Here is a 16,997-nt window from a genome sequence, read left to right as displayed (position 1 = left end):
ACCTCTACCAGACTTGCAAGTTGCACAGAAACATGAACCTTGGGAATGAAAATGACAAATCAGTGTTTTATATCCTCTGACTGGATGGAATCATAGTCTGAAGCTAAAAAAATGGGAGAATATGTCCATTATACACTAGGATTTTCTGTAAAATCTGTGAACTCTACCCAAGATCTGCAGAGTAGCACTGACTTTTGAAAACTAGCATCTAGACCTGGGGTGTCAAACTCAGTTCCTGGAGGGCCGCAGCCCTGCAGAGTTTTGTTCCAAACATGCTCCAACACACATACTATGCAGTTTTCAATGAAGCCTGAAGGACTTGATTAGTTGAATCAGGTGTGTTTAATTAGGGTTGCTTCTAAACTTTGCAGGGCTCCGGCCCTCCAGGACCGGAGTTTGACACCCCTAATCTAGACTGTGAATCAGCCATTGTAGGTTTACAGGATTATCAAATTTCCACATTAGATGACAAAATAACCTTATAAAATTCATACACAAGACAGTATTGACCTTTTGTCAGTGTCATTATGGCAGCTTGGAATGAACTGTGGGAATTTCTGTTTTGCAGGTCCAGTATTTCTTTAAGATTTTAGACGGGTGAAGCATCCATAAGAGACGTTCGTCCAGCAGTTATTTAAATAAAGACCACTTTAACAAAACCTCAGTTGTCTGTCCATTTATTTCTTCTTAGGTCTTACCCAGATTTAAATAACATCACAAGAGCAAATGCAACTCTTGACAAGTGTTCTGATGTCCAACAATGAGTTTTTAAGAACTTTAAACAACAAAACAAACATCCTATTACATGGGGTACTGCTTTGCATCTGACAGGTTTCTAACCTTTGACCAGTGACTTTGGTTTTTGGATTCATACATTACACGTTCTCCTGCTGAAAAAAATTGTACAACTGCATAAATATAAAATTCTTCCACCATGAAAATGGCTAAAACATTCATTAGACAGTAACACCACGTCATGTGATGTCTCCAGAACAAAAAAAAAATATTAAAAGCACTGAGTTGCCATGGTGACCACTGGCCACTTCAGTCCACCAGACTAGACACACAGTTCTACACTTAATAGTAAAGGAAAATAAAAGCGTTACACAGAATTGTCAATAGCCCCAGTTTCCCAAATTGCAAGATGATCAAATAAAAAGTCAAAAGGTGATGTAAAAACATATTCCCCGCAATCAATGGAAAAAGATGAAAAAGAAAAGGAAAGAGAAGATTTGAACGGAGTGCAGTCACTTACACACACACACACACACACACACAGACCTGGGGAGTTCAGAGCGTACCATGCCAGTATTTTCAGTTTTTAAGTAGACGAATACACATTCGCACTCAAACTCTCTCTCTCACGCACTCACACACACCTTGGACCGCTAAGGCTTTCCTCACATAAGACAACAGAAATGACAACATGGCTTGGAAAGGACCATCGTATGCGACTACTACACTGCACACTCCATAAAATATAAAGAGAGACCACACTAGGCAGAAATACTCAGGGGACAGAAACACTGCTCGCTACATCAGTAGTGGAATTATAATTTACAGTAATAAATGAACGTCCCATGGCTCACGGAATATTCTCATTTACAGTAGAATAAATACTTTGCTATTGCTACTCTTCCTGTAATTTACATTCTAACCCTAGACATGCAGAGAAAGCTAGTGGAAAGCGTACAGATTAAGTGTAGGTCCCGTATGTTATGAAACTTTGTTCAAGACTAGTTGTCCTAGTTGTTTTTCCAATCGAATTTGTACTCGTCTGTTTATTCATCTAGAATTACTGTGTTTTGAAATGGGCAGAATAAAAGTGCTATTTTCATAGCTAAGGTCATGACTTGATGGTGATTTTGATGTCAAAACGTCCCTGGGAACGGTCCTTCTCGCTGTAATCGATGTTCTCTCCGAATACTTTACACTCGATGCGCATTTCGAAATCCGGTTTGATGTTAAATTTGACGGCCACCAGAGGCTGGAGGTAATCTGGCTGTAGCAGCTTGCCGTAGTAAGGATAATACTGGAGGGGGAAACCAGCCCCCACTCCGAAGTAGTCGACTGACACAAATTGTTGTGCATCCTCTTCTCTCTGTTGACAACCAGAATTAGTATTAGAGTATTACTACTTCTAATAATCACGATTAATCACATACAAAATAAAAGGTTGTATTTACATAACTTGTGTGTGTGTCGTATAGTATACAGTACATATGTGTACACATTGTGTATATTTATTATGTATATATAAATACACATATTACACATATATATTTTGAAAATAATTACATGTATTTACATGTATGTACTTATATTAACATAATTTATACTACTTATAATACTTATATTAATATAAACATTTAATATATAAACATAACATTTTCTTAAATGTATATAGGCATGTGTGTGTATTTATATACATAGTAAGTATACACAGCACACACACATATTATGTAAACAAAAACATTGGATGCGATTAATCATGATTAATTGTTTGACATATATATATATATATATATATATATACATATACACATAAATGTACATGTATATATTTCAGAAAAATTTACATGTATATATGTATTCATATTTTTATTTGATTTATTAAAAATATATATTACATTTGTTTCTTAACTATATACAGGTGTGTATATTTATATATACATATAAACACATACACAGCACGTGCACTTCATGTAAAGACACTTTTATTTTGGATACAATTAATCGTGATTAATTGATTTGACAGCACTACATAATAATAATAATGATAATTAATAATGTTTTCTTGTAGCTCAAACAGTACAACATGAAAGGCCAACATCATGTGTTTGAATCCCAAGAAATGCTTGTACTGATCAAATTTGCCTTTAATTGATTAATCACGATTAATCACATCCAAAATAAAATTCTGTGTTTACATAACATGCGTGTGCTGTGTATATTTATATGCATATAAAAAAAAAACATAAACGTGCATATATATATATATATATATATATATATATATATACATATACATATACATATATATAATATACACAGCACATGCACATGCACATGTTTGTGTAAACACAAACTTTCATCGTGGATGCGATTAATTGTGATTAATCGATTGGACAGCACTAAATAATAATAATAACAATAATGTTTTCTTTTTGCTCAAACAGTAGCGCATGACAGGCCAACATCATGTGTTTGAATTTCTAGAAAAGCAAGAACTGATCAAATTTAGTGCTGTCAATCGATTAATCACAATTAATCGCATCCAAAATAAAATTCAAAATAAAGTTTACATAACGTGCATGTGGTGAGTATATTTCTATGTATATAAAAAAACAAACGTACATGTATATATAAATATACACATCACATTCTCTTTGTATAAACACAAACTTTCATTTTGGATGCGATTAATCACGATTAATCGATTTTGAATCGATTCTTGTAGCTCAAACAGTAAATCATGACAGGCCAACATCATGCGTTTGAATCTCAGGGGAAAAAAAGAACTGGTCAAATTTAGTGCTATCGTGACTAATTGCATCCAAAACAATAGCTTTTGTTTACATAAAATATGTGTGTACTGTGTATAATACACCCACAAAATGTTTACATTGTATTCATATAATTTATATTATATAAACATATTTAATACACATTGTTCTTAAATATATACATGCATATGTACATATACATTAAATATGAAATATTAAATATATGCATGGATGAGATTAATTGCGATTAATCGTTTGACAGCACTAATAAAATGTAAATCTGTTTTTTGCATGCAATATACAGTACTGTATGTGATCATAAATACTGTATATACGCTTTGGATGAAAGCTTCTGCCACATGTATAAATCCAAATCTACAATTATACTATAGCTGACATTTAATACTGCTTTGTCTAAATTTTGTCTTAATGTTATAATATACTGTATAAATCACTTTGACTCAAGATTACATTAAACCAGTGTTTCTCAACCCTGGTCCTGGGCGCCCCCTACACTGCACCTTTTGTGTGTCTCCCTAATCAAACACACCCGATTCTCCAGGACCTGAAATGGGTTTGTCAGATAAGGAAGACGTGTTAGGGGGTGCCCAGGACCAGAGTTGAGAAACACTGCATTAAACAATGTTATTAAAGATGCAGTCCATCACTTTTAGCGTTTTATAACGCTCTGTAGCCAGTGCTACTTCTCTCTGTTTATGTCTATGATGAATCACGCAGGTACTAGGCTACCCCGCAGCGGTTCCAGAACCAGTCTACAATAGTCCAGGTAAAATGTACGGACTGCATCTTTAAATTGATTTTTTATTTAAATGCTAATCGAGAGTAATCTAATGTAAAAATACACACATGCACAATATATTTCTACACAAGAATGCAATTTTACCCAGATGCTTTCTAAGTATTTCTTACCTTGTTTGTGCAGTGGATTGGGATCAGATTGCCCTGAACGTTAGGCTGGATTGGCACAGGAATACTCTCATTTGAAGCTGGAGGCTGAGGAGAGAGAACGGCAGTGTATTATAATCCCAATACAAGGTATATGTTGCCTCGGGCTAACAAAAATAGTTCGCAAACACCTGATGTATATGCAATGACAATAAGCAGGTTAATATTGATACACAATCTTGGATAACTCACCCTTGGCCTGAAGTTCACAATCCTATTGAGTTTAACGATGATGCAGGGTTTGCCATCTGCAAAGCCATATGATTTATCATTCAATCCTGAGCAATCCTGTAGCCAGCGTCTATCGAAGCGGCAGACCTTCCTCACACCATCATTGCTCTCCAGTTTTCCACGATCCGTATAGGTCTGGGGGGTTTCTGAACACGAAACGCATTAAACCTTATTACTGACTAATACAACTGAATTTGCTTGTCATTACCACAACAGTGCACAGGCATACAGAACACCAAAATGGGTCAAATAAAGCCCCAATTCTCTACCTAAGCAGTGGCTACAACATGAACTGTTGACTTGTGGATGAAGATCATATGACAAAGAGCTGAGGAGATCACTTTCTGAACTGTACCCTTTTTAGCTGACCTACTTAATAATATAGCTAAAAGGATGGGTTTATTGAGGTGTATACAACTTAAAGATAATCTTAGAACTTGTACCTCCGCAGTTTTCGAATTTGCTTTCATCGTTCTGCTTGCCATCGTTGTATGCTTCTAGAAACCTGTCCATATGATCCACGTATGCTTTGTAAGTGCTATTGTCGCCGATGGAGTAGCTGATCTCTGCTTTGTCCGGGCGTGGGGAGTGTGATAAGCCTGCAAGTAAAGCGGAAAGGTTAAATGTGGCCCGACAACTGGTGTCAACCATAAAAATGAACATTTAGAAGAGTGATTTTCCCTCCAGCTAAGAAAGCAGAGAATGCCTGGTCCATTCATTGTCATGGAAGTTTGCTATTCAGATTCCCAGCTTGGCAGTAATTTTCCACCAGCTTGAACGTACGGCCAAAGCGGGGCGTGGCGTGAGCGGAGCCAGCAGAGGAGAACAAGCAAACGGAAACCTTATATTGCGTTTAATGCCAATTTTTGTTTCGACAAGCTGGTGGTAATGACCTTCCGTGCATGCGCTGGAGCTTCTGGTTTATTGCACATGGGGAAATTTACATGGACGTTGTATAATACACTTTTAAGACTCCGGTTAGATCCTGTGAGAGTCTCCCAGCCTTCCCCCTCCTCCTCTCCACAACCTCACGTGCTTCTGTCACACAATGGAAACTTTTAGCCCCTAAGAGGGAGGCGGGACTTGAGCGCAGGCAGCATGTCTTTTCTACGTCCGGCCTTCTTTGCAGCAAATAGCTGCACACCATGGTGATCTCCACTTCATTCCTACTCATGTTGTTTCTTTTTAGACTTCAAGGGCCGCCTCTCTTAAAGGGGAAACGGTTCTTCTTGGCAGAGGCATTTATGTTCTGGGCCTTAACGAAGACAGATAAATGTAATGCCAAGGTGGGAGTGTGCACTAAGCAAACATTCACTGACAAAGCTGGCAGTGGAGCAACAGGCAACCTAACAGGGATTATGGAAACTGCAGTGTACAATGCTCTCGCTGTTTCTTTTTTCCATTTTAGCTGAAGTTTAATTGCAAAACATTCTTGTTTGTGCACAACAAGCTTAGTGATTAACCCTGAACTAGTGCACAAATGCTGATACCACCAACCCCAAGGCGTACCAGTTCAAAGACTGGACTGCGGAACAACCGTGCTGTAAGAACCCAAATGGGAAGCCTCGTCAGACTAGCCGGGAGTGTGAAGGTCAAAATGGCTTTCTGTGTGTGTCTCTCTCCTTCTCCTCCCTCATACTCCTACCACCTCCACCCTCTCTCGCTGAGGTCAGACAGACCTTTAGAGCTGCCGAAATGTCACAGGGTTTGCAGAAACAAAATTAACTTCCAGCGTTATGGAACAGTTTGAGCGTGTGTAAACGAGAATGTCCTCAAAACAGCTTGTTCTTTCCATTATTCCATATCACTGGCAAAGAATAGCATGTAATGTTCCCTCTGCTTCAACTACTTGACGGCAAGGCCTTTGTGAATCTTCGTCATCCAGGTAACAAACAAATCAAGCGCACTTTAAACAGAGGTTTACCACATAACTGGGCATAAAAACATCTTTTATGTTGTGTACATAAAACAATCATCAGCTACACATCAACATTTTTGTGGCAAATTGTACTTATCAAAAATCCTGCCAGTCAAAACAACTTTTAGCGGTAAAGTACATGCAGTTCGTTCTGTATCTCTTCAGTTTGGTGATTCATTCTCACAGCTTTTTACACACCCAACCTCTGAACACTTTTGGGCATGTATTATCTTTGACATCAGTGAATTTGGATCATTACCTGGGGGAGCAACCCTGTCCTGGTATGTGGGCTTATAGTTGCTGAGAGTCAGGAGCATGGCCTGGATGGTGCCAATGAAAATTCCAGCCAAGCAGCCATAGAAGATTACGTAGAAGATGAAGATTTTGACTGCAAAGAAAAACACACAGCATGAAATCAATGGGGCGTTTCAGAGCACATACTGTACAAGAAGAACACAGGATTGAGTTTCCACAAACATCAAACCAAATGTACACACTGTTTATGGAACGGCGCTTAAATGCATCCACTTTCAGTCTAATTTTGAAGTACGTACCATGAAACAAAAATTGAGAATTTAAAGTTTGCATGAAATAAATCACACTAGTATTTACTAAGTGCATGTTATAGATCTTACTGTTGCCAAGTCCACGGTTTTCACGTGGATTCGGGCTACTTTCATACGGTTGTAGCGGGTTGTAGCGACCCCAATAATGTAATATTTAGCCCCTGGAATGCTAATTTGACCTAAAAACATGTATTTTACCCCCGAAACACAATTTTTACCGGGGGAAACCTCTCGAAACGCGATTGGGCTACTTTTGAGTGGCAATTCGCTGGGTTTTGTAGTGAAAACTTGGCAACCCCGATCTTACCATGAACAATTCATTCATGTTTCATTTTATACCTAGTAATTTTAATCAAAATGTCATAACTCAATCGTCTCAAATTTCTGAACTTCTCCAAGTATTTATTGTGATTAAACGCCACCTCTTTCTTACAACCTTCTGCAAGTTTGCATTCAGATCTGCTTCCATCCAGTCAGCAACTAATGTATAGAACCAACTTTTTGATAATCCATTTCACTCAGATGTACATTTAGAATAAAAACTCTCACTACTTCGGTTTCAACACAGCTGTAAAGTCAGAGCACCACAGACTAAAAAAATATCTGAACTACTAAAAATAAAGAGTAACAAAGCCCTAGTCAGCTGTTTTCTGTAATTATGAATTTGCATTATAAGGTTTTAATATTTCTCAATTCTTAAATCATTTATCTGGTTGAGTGTTTAATTCGGTTTTCCATAAACATACTACATGTACCTTAGGCCCTCAAAATTTTCCAACCTGAGAAAGCCTTTTGAGCCCAGCCATTTCATGCAAAGTTACTAGTAATTGTGAAACAACCCAAACTTTCCAACTGAATTAACATTGTCAACCCTTTCAGTCAAACTCACACATTACTCATAACACTAGCTCCCAGAACTCACATGTCCCCGGGTGACGCAACAACAGAATGCGACCCGCCGAATAACATTCCTCTGTCAGTTATTATGTGCCCGTATGGGGGCTTCAATGAAAGCGCCTCCCACTAGCCATTTCAAACTAGCCCCCACTAAACACAAGGGTCAGTTAGTGCGTGTGTGAATGACGAAGTTATACTTCCTTTCCTTCAGCCCTGGCAATAAACCTTTGCCGCCTCTTAAATCTACAGGAAACACATTCAAGTTTGAATGCAGTCGTACAAACAATAGTTTCACGTGTCGTAGTCTCAATGTGGGCAGAGAAAGAAGCTCGTCCCTGAGGGTACAAATAATAAGATGTGTTTTTTAAACTCCTCTGATGTTTTAAAAACATATAAAACCCACATTCGGGAAAACGGTAGATGTTAACAATACAACTATGCCATTCAGTCTCAAGCTTAGATCTTCTCATTGTTTACTTGAGTAAATAACGTAAAACAATACATTTTAGTGAGTCATCCGGTTTCCATTCAAAGCATTTACAGGCAGCACCTTGACACAATAAAACATTTCATTAACAATTAATGGTGTTCGATACGAGAAAGTCAAAACTCCTCTTCAGGACGAGTTTTAATAAAATCATATGCGTCAGTGAAAACGCTTCCTCTATCGTTAGCCTCTTCTTACTTTCTCAACTCGCACGGTTTGTTTAAAACGTTTGCTAAGTTTTTTTTTTTTTTTTTTTCAATCCACAAAAACTGTAAATACTCATGTGAAGTCTGTGATTTTAAAAACACTTTAACGAGACATTTCTGTTCATTTTAAAGTGAAACTTCAAGCACACACAGACAGAGCCTAAGGTTAGCTGGCTAAGCTACATGTGACTGGCCCCCTCATGATACTCCACATGTGTCACACTCAACCCAAACCACAAACACAACATTTCCCCTTAGTTTCAAGGCGTAAATACGCGTTTAAGTTTTAAACAACGGTTAAGTAAATATTAAAGGATTTTAATACAACGCATGGCTATTGGATAATATAACTTTTTAATAACCGGCGTTTGCAAGTGAGGTAAATGTAAACACAAGTCAATCCTGCAAAAGGAGGGCTGCGATAAACACAAATGTTAAAAACTGATAAAACTACCAGCTACAGATGATTTCCCGCGTTAAAAGCCTACATTCAAATAGGAAACTCGTGTGAGGTATATATTTACACAAAGAAAGCAGGAAGGAGTCAGTATTGAATAACCAAGTATTACTATTACGTTAACTGTAGGCCACAAACTAAACTTTTGAGTCACCTTGAGGACAGAAAATACTTATTTAGTCACCTACACTTACATGTTCATGTCACTCGTTTATGACTTACAGCTTTCATGTGATTTGACTCTAAACTGTACAAATGTTGTTTTCTTTATGTCACAATGACTCGTTGGTGTTTGGACTCAATGTTCTTTAGTGGCTGACAGACGTAAAACGATTTGATCACTGGATGTTGTTGTAACTTTTAATCTAGTTTGGTTCCTACAAAGCAGCTGTTAAAAAAATAATTTTAGCGGGTGGAAAAAAAAATATTAAATTGTCATTCAACAACTGCAGTGCTATTTCAGATGCATCTGGCTGACAGTCTCTGTCCTAAACAAAAATAGCATCCGTATCACGACCTTCAGAATGACCTTTTTGCTTTTCAAACACCCCCAGCACGGAATTACACTTTAACAGTTAATTAAACAATCGATCAATGTAAAAACACTTTCTGTAAAGCGCCGTTTTCATCTTTTTTTTCCATTCGGTTGCCATTTTCACCACCTTGTGGTTCATTACGCGTATTATTCACTGGTCGGTTCATCTATTACATGATTATAACTCGTTTCTATCCACACACTCTATGCACTGCTTATCCGTTTGCTTTTTTTTTTTTTATGAGAATCTCTTATTAATCTTATTAATTATAATAGCAAGCCGCCAACGCCAGGCGTTTTTCCCTTCGAAAACGAAAGTCACGACTCAAACAGGTGCTGAGCTTTTCCAAAGTCAGGAAACACGCTGTTGCCGTTTCTCCTGTCTTTAACGTCGAGACGTATCAATATTAACATCTAGCAAAGGTGAAAAACTAGTTTTTAATCCAAGAGAAGAGGCGATGAGGAAACAATCTTGGGAACACTTACGCCAACTGCCGCCTGTCCGTCCTAAAAATTCCTTCTTGTCAGAATTCCAGATAAAGGTCTTCCATCCACCATCACCATCTTTGTTTGCAGACATTTTCGATGTTTAGTTCCCTTTTTGGTGGTGTTTGAGCGGGCCTTATGGACTTCACAGCGATGTTGTCCCCTTCCTAATTGTTGTAAAAAAGGACAAAGTCGTACCCGGTACCTTTGCTTCTATTCCACTCAATATATAGTCTGGACTAGACCCCGCCCATCGGCTCTTTTAATAAGTTACCTTCAAGAGAAGGAGGGCAGATTCGGACCAATCAGAAGGCGGCTTGCTTTTGCGTAACAGCTCGTAAACGGGGGAGGAATTCATGCTCGCCTGAGCAGTTCAGTGCTGTTTCTTTCAAACTCTGAACTGTGTTCCTTACCTCAAAATTACAGATTATCTTCTGTCTTAATACCATGAAATAATGTCATACAGTCCACCTCAATACCTGACTGCATGAAAGAGAGTAAAGTGCAAAGGTGTTACCTTGTTTTTTTTACATGTAGGCCTATTCAACAGTTTGAGTTTTTTGAGAATGTACCATGTGCATTGTTACTCTTGGAAGCACCTTAGAGTACCATATATACAGCATGATTCAAGGATTTGATATCAAGATACCATGCTACTGCATCTGATATTATTATTGCACCATAGTACTGCCAAACTAGTTTAAGTGGGAAAACAGTTTAAGTGATCAAGTCAAATTCTAATATTTTTATAACATCATTTAATTCACTCGTGTAGCATTTATGAAAGTACAGATGGCGCTGTCATACAAAACACATTTTCTTCACTAGATTTTCAGATAAAATGTGTTCACATACATGTGTGTGTGTGTGTGTTGTTAAGGGGAGGAAACATTTTCCTGATGACCTGTGGAAGATTCAAGTTCAAGTATGTGATCTGTGCCCCATTCAAGGTCATTTGTGGGAGGCAACAGAAGCAGAGAGGTGAACCCACCTACACCAAGCCTGTACACATGCGCTGAGCCATAGAGTTTTAGTTTCTCAATAGAGTATTTGAGAATATATGTAATTTCACTCGTTTTTCTTTCTCATAAATCATAGACAAGCACCAACAAGTGTCAATCTTTGCAGGTATTAATTCCTGCAGACTGGGGTTACTGGTTCTTTCTATGGGTTTGGGGTCTGTTTGATTAAAAAAAAAAAAAAACTCCATACATTACAGTAACATTTAATTATAATCAGGTAAATGTAAAAATGAATGTTTAAGTAATACAAGAATGTGATGTTTAAACAACGGATGATTGGACATTGCAGCATATCTTAATAAATCATCAGCAAATAGGTGCATGTATTGTTGTTGTGGGTGTGGAGCTTTAAACTTGTGCACACAGGTGCTTCAACTGGGCCACATGTAATCCTTATAATTCCTTTCACTGCCATACATTTTATGAAGGCTTTGAAGCATAGCCCAAGGACTTTCTTTGAGAAAAGAATAAATGCGTCATCACTGATCCTCTATTACAACAGGAAAAGTTGTGAATGAGCTAAAATATTTGATAGATTAATATAACATCCTTTTCCCCACACATTTCCATTTGAAAAAAAAAAAGTAGTTGACTAAAAACTGTAGGTCTACATTTTATGCATTTCTGTGTTGTGCAGAACACAAACAAAAATATTTAAAGAATGTTTCAACAGTTTTTGTCCATGCAGTAAAACTCATTGGGGTCCAGGGTTGTTATAGTTAACTAAGACTAAAACTGAAACTTTAAATTAAATGAAACTTTTATTAAAACTACCACTGCAGTAAAATATTTTTAAACATACGTCAGTTACTTTTTAGGCTATTTTCAGCTAAAAAAAAAAGTTATATAGACATATACAGTTGAAGTCAAAAGTTTACATACACTTTGCAGAATCTGCAAAATTGTAATTATTTTACCAAAATAAGAGGGATCATATAAAATGCATGTTATTTTTTATTTAGTACTGACCTAAATAATAATGTTTCACGTAACAGACGTTTACATATAGTCCACGAGAAAAAATAATTGTTGAATTTATAAAAATGGCCCTGTTCAAAAGTTTACATACACTTGATTCTTAATAAATTATTACCTGAAAGTTCAACAGTTGTTGTTGCTGTTTTTGTTTTTTTTTTAAGCAAAAGTTGTTCATGAGTCCCTTGTTTGTGCTGAACAGTTAAACTGCCTGCTGTTCTTCAGAAAAATCCTTCAGGTCCCACAAATTCTTTGGTTTTCATCTTTTCACACTGAGGACAACTGAGGGACTCATATGCAACTATTACAGCTGGTTCAAAGAAGGAAACACAATGCATTAAGAGCCAGGGGGTGAAAACTTTTTGAATTTGAATATCAAGGTAAATTTAACTTATTTTGTCTTCTGGGAAACATGTAAGTATTATCTGTAGTACTGAAGGGCAGTACTAAATGGAAAAAAACATTTAGGCAAAATAAGAAAAATGTACACATCTTCATTCTGTTCAATACATTATACATTAATACATTGTGTTTCCTTCCTTCTAGTTGCATATGAGTCCATCAGGTGTCCTCAGTGTAAAAAGATGGATCTCAAAATCATACAGTCATTGTATCGAGTCATTTTTTTCTGCGGAACATGTAAGTATCTTTTGTAGCTTCTGTAGAGCAGTACTAAATGAAAATGATATTTAGGCAAAATAAGAAAAATGTACACATCCTCATTATGTTCAAAAGTCTCCACACCCTGTCTCTTAATGCCTTTTATGTGAAATATTTTATTCAGGTCAGTACTAAATTAAAAAAAAACATGCATTTTGCAGATTCTGCAAGGTGTATGTAAACTTTTGACTTCAACTGTATGTTACTATGCTACATTGCTATACTATAAATAAAATAAAGCACACAACAGAATGAATAAAACCTAAACTAAAATGAAAATGAAAAATACACACAAAAAATAAAATAAACAGGGTTGAAAAATGAAATGCAAAAAGGTTTGCGATGACACGCTTGTGATGCATTAACTTCTTGAGAAGATAATTAACTTGGCATAAACAAGTCCTGCTGATGCTTCCTGGCTAGTACAAAGGAAAAGACTCTGTATTTACATAGATCAGGCTATTGGCAAGTCCTCTGGGAGGTGCTGCATTCCAGTATAGGTTGCTGATTGAATGTGGCATGCGCATGAACTGCCAGACCCCTGTTCATCAACAATGTCATACCTGTGCAGCGGCACGGAAAGATGGCAGCTTCTTGAACAGAAAGCAGACGTGCTCGTCTGTTCCCCTTCCCTTTGACACTAAGTAAACTCTGCCATTACTTTCAACTTCAAAACAACTCTTTCCAAGCTGACGAGCTGAGGTGTAGATAGCGTGTTGAGCCTTTTGATGCCTGAACTATTCTTAGTCGTAGCTTTTTTCAGTGCCCTTTCTCTCACAGCCAGTGCATCATCTATTACCACAAGTGTTTTCTTGGATCCAGTTGTGATCCAATTAAATATATCTAGCCTGATAGTCTCAAAGGCTGCCTGGAGCTCTAGACGTTTTAAAAAGCATGACGTTTGTGGCCTCTTTTTTGTTTATCTTAGTAATGAGACTGGTTCACATTGCCAGCAGTGAGTGTGGATACTGATAAGGGTTTTTCCCCTGGCCTCTAATGTGCTTTGGATGGATATCTTTCAGCTGACAGTGGCGCGCACTGCACTGACAGCAGTGTCAAAATTCAGTCATGTAGATGTAAGTGTTACAGTAACTGATTGTGATGTTGTTATTTGTGCTTATAGTGCATCATTAGTTTTACAAGATCAATGAGCTCAAGTCATAAGCTCAATAGGTATATAATGAGAGAATTACTGAGACTGAAAATGATTTCTAAAAATAGCATACTTTTAAAATATGCTTTAAACGTTTCCTTTCTGTAGAACATTACATCATGATTGTGTTTTTGTGGAGCGGTAGACTTCTCATACCACCTCTATGTCATATTTACATAGAGCCTTTGCTCTGGAATGCAACTCCAGGCTGGAAAAGGAAACATTTCGTATATTCTGATGACTAAGAATAATAAAATGAAAATGTATCGTCTCAGAGTAACACATCTAGAGTGTTTAAGTCACTAGTTGCTCCACTGAATGAGCTGAAACTGGTTTTGTCCAGTGTAAAACAATGTAAAACAATTATACATGATAAGTAACCAAGCTGGTTATAACCTATTCTGAACTTTATTGTCTTTTGTAACATTATAAATGTCTTTATTGTAACTTTTGATCAGTTTAATTATTGACACCAAACATTTGAACTTAAAAGACTAAAAGTATTTGTGTACTATAATGTCTTAATTAGTACTAGTCTAATGAAGTCATTCATTTATTTATTCAAAACTGTGTAATTTATTCTGGGCTGCTTTATTTACTGCTGTGTGTTTCATCTGCAGCCACATTAGGACACAGCATGAGTGCAGCCCTGCAGCCAGGATGGCCTTTATAATGATTCATGTAGGGAGAAGTAATGTACCCTATAATGTGCACGTACCAGTCTGTCTATACTGAAGTCCTCTAAAAACAAATTATGCCTAATTTCTTTATGCATGAGCTGCACCAAAGTTGATACTGCACATAGAGGGTCCAGAGACTTTAATCTGAAGTCTGGGATTCAAAATGGAAACAAAGATAGTGTTTTATGATTTTGAAATGAATAGCAAACTCTTGAAATTAAACAAGAAATTCATGTTAATTTTGTTATATAATATGGAAGCTTGTTTTCAACACAGGATAAAAAAAAATAATAATAATAATAAATAATTTTTTTTCTCACAATTCTGTCTTTTGGTTTCTTCACAATTATTATATTGAGTTTATATTTCACAATTTGAACTTTTTGTCAGAGAAAAAAAGTCTGATTTGTGAGATATAAAATCAGAATTGTTAAGTTACAACTCTGAGAAAATAAAGTCACAATTACATTACTCAGAATTCTGAGGTTATAGCTCACAAGGCTTTTTTTCTCAGAATTATACGTTTATAGCTCATCATTTCGACTTTTTTTCCCCTCAGAATTCTGAATTTATATCTGACAAGTCTTTGTTTCTCAGAATTCTGAGTATATATTTTGCAAGTCCTTGTTTCTCAGAATTATGAATTTATATCTTGTAATTCTGACTTTTTCTATCTCTGAATTCTGAATTTATATCTCACAAATTTTTTTTCTCAGAATTCTGAGCTTATAGCTTATGAATCTGACTTTTTCTACCTCAGAATTCACAATTTATATTTCTCAAGTCTTTGTTTCTCAGGATTCTGAGTTTATATCTCGTAATTCTGACTTGTTCTATCTCAAAATTCAGAATTTATATCTCGCAAGTCTTTGTTTCTCAGAATTCTGAGTTTATATCTCGTAATTCTGACTTTTCCTATCTCAGAATTCTGAATTTATATCTCACAAGTCTTCCTTCTCAAAATTCTGAGTTTATAGCTTGCAAGTCTGATATTTTCTATCTCAGAATTCTGAATTTATATCTCGCAAGTCTGGGTTTATAGCTTGTGAGTCTGACTTTTTTTATCTCAGAATTGATATCTTGTAAGCCTTAGTTTCTCAGAATTCTGAGTTTATATCTTGTAATATATCTTGAATTTATATCTCACAGGTATTTCAGGTATCTCAGAATTCAGGATTTATATTTCGCAAGTCTTTGTTTCTCAGGATTCTGAGTTCATATATCGTAATTCTGACTTGTTCTATCTCAAATTTCAGAATCTCACAAGTCTTCTTTCTCAAAATTCTGAGTTTATAGGTCACAAGTCTGACTTTTCCTATCTCAAAATTCTGAATTTATATCTCGCAAATCTTTGTTTCTCAGAATTATGAATTTATATCTTGTAATTCTGACTTTTTCTATCTCTGAATTCTGAATTTATATCTCGCAAGTCTGGGTTTATAGCTTGTGAGCAGTGTTGGGAAGGTTACTTTGGAAATGTAATAGGTTACAGATTACAAGTTACTTGATTTAAAATGTAATAAGTAGTGTAACTTTTCAATTACTTTATTAAAGTAATGTATTGTAAATGTAAGTAATGTAATGTACTTTTTGATTACTTTTCTAAATTTCTAATATTTTCAACTGTTGAAACATTTAAACCAGGCAGAGTTAACCTTACAGTAGCACTCAACACTGATTACTGTCAGACTTTCAAAATCCTTCAGCACTTGAATTAAGATTATAATGGATAAAATACATCTTTATTTTGCGATAACAACTGGCTGGATGTACATTATGTCACTTATTACACAGCTGCTTGATAGATTATTTAGATGTTTCGTGTCAAAATTATTAGACACGAAACACTGATCTGAGTTGAAATATTTGAATGCGAAGCTTCCATGAAGAAATCAGTTGCTACTGTAGCAAACGGCAAGTTCAAACTAGACATTTTAGGGATACAGTGCAGTCATACCAGTTTTCTTACACAACATTTCACCACAAAAATAATTAAGTAGTAGTACTTGTTTGTTAGTTATCTTATAATCCATTACAGTGTACCAAAAAAAACCCAAAAAAACAAATGGCAGCAGCTGTGTTTGTATGAATTGTTATTGAATTAGCATGTGTCCTATTCTGTATCCTAAACTCCTAAAACAACGGTGTCTCGTTTTAGAGCAGTCAATACAATTTATGAAAGAAGCCAATTAAATCTGTAAGTGGGGGTGGGTGTGTGAAAAAATTCAGATGTAATCCTCTTTGTAATCACT

At 36.2% G+C, this 16,997-nt stretch overlaps 2 protein-coding genes across 2 annotated transcripts in view; one reads left to right on the top strand and one right to left on the bottom strand.

Annotated features, from left to right (window-relative positions):
* The window catches only part of nme7 (NME/NM23 family member 7), a 52,157-nt gene extending 51,502 nt beyond the window's left edge, over positions 1-655 (top strand). The window contains exon 12 of the mRNA XM_051112159.1: positions 569-655. Within this exon, the coding sequence (XP_050968116.1) occupies positions 569-601 (33 nt within the window). The 3' untranslated portion in view covers positions 602-655. The remainder of the gene's footprint in view (positions 1-568) is intronic.
* A 6-nt stretch (positions 656-661) lies between these two features.
* On the bottom strand, positions 662-10,483 carry atp1b1a (ATPase Na+/K+ transporting subunit beta 1a). The gene is made up of 6 exons (XM_051112160.1): positions 10,256-10,483; positions 6,881-7,009; positions 5,147-5,302; positions 4,665-4,849; positions 4,437-4,520; positions 662-2,101 (listed from the first exon to the last, which is right to left on the bottom strand). Exons 1-6 carry the CDS (start codon positions 10,347-10,349, stop codon positions 1,847-1,849), a joined length of 903 nt encoding a protein of 300 aa, XP_050968117.1. The 5' UTR covers positions 10,350-10,483; the 3' UTR covers positions 662-1,846.
* Positions 10,484-16,997: the final 6,514 nt, after the last annotated feature.

This window comes from Labeo rohita, chromosome 6 (genome assembly GCF_022985175.1).
Source record: "Labeo rohita strain BAU-BD-2019 chromosome 6, IGBB_LRoh.1.0, whole genome shotgun sequence".
In the NCBI taxonomy this organism is placed as follows: Eukaryota; Metazoa; Chordata; class Actinopteri; order Cypriniformes; family Cyprinidae; genus Labeo; species Labeo rohita.
The sequence above is the reverse complement of the archived record's forward strand: the minus strand, read 5'-3'. Positions and strand labels throughout refer to the sequence as shown.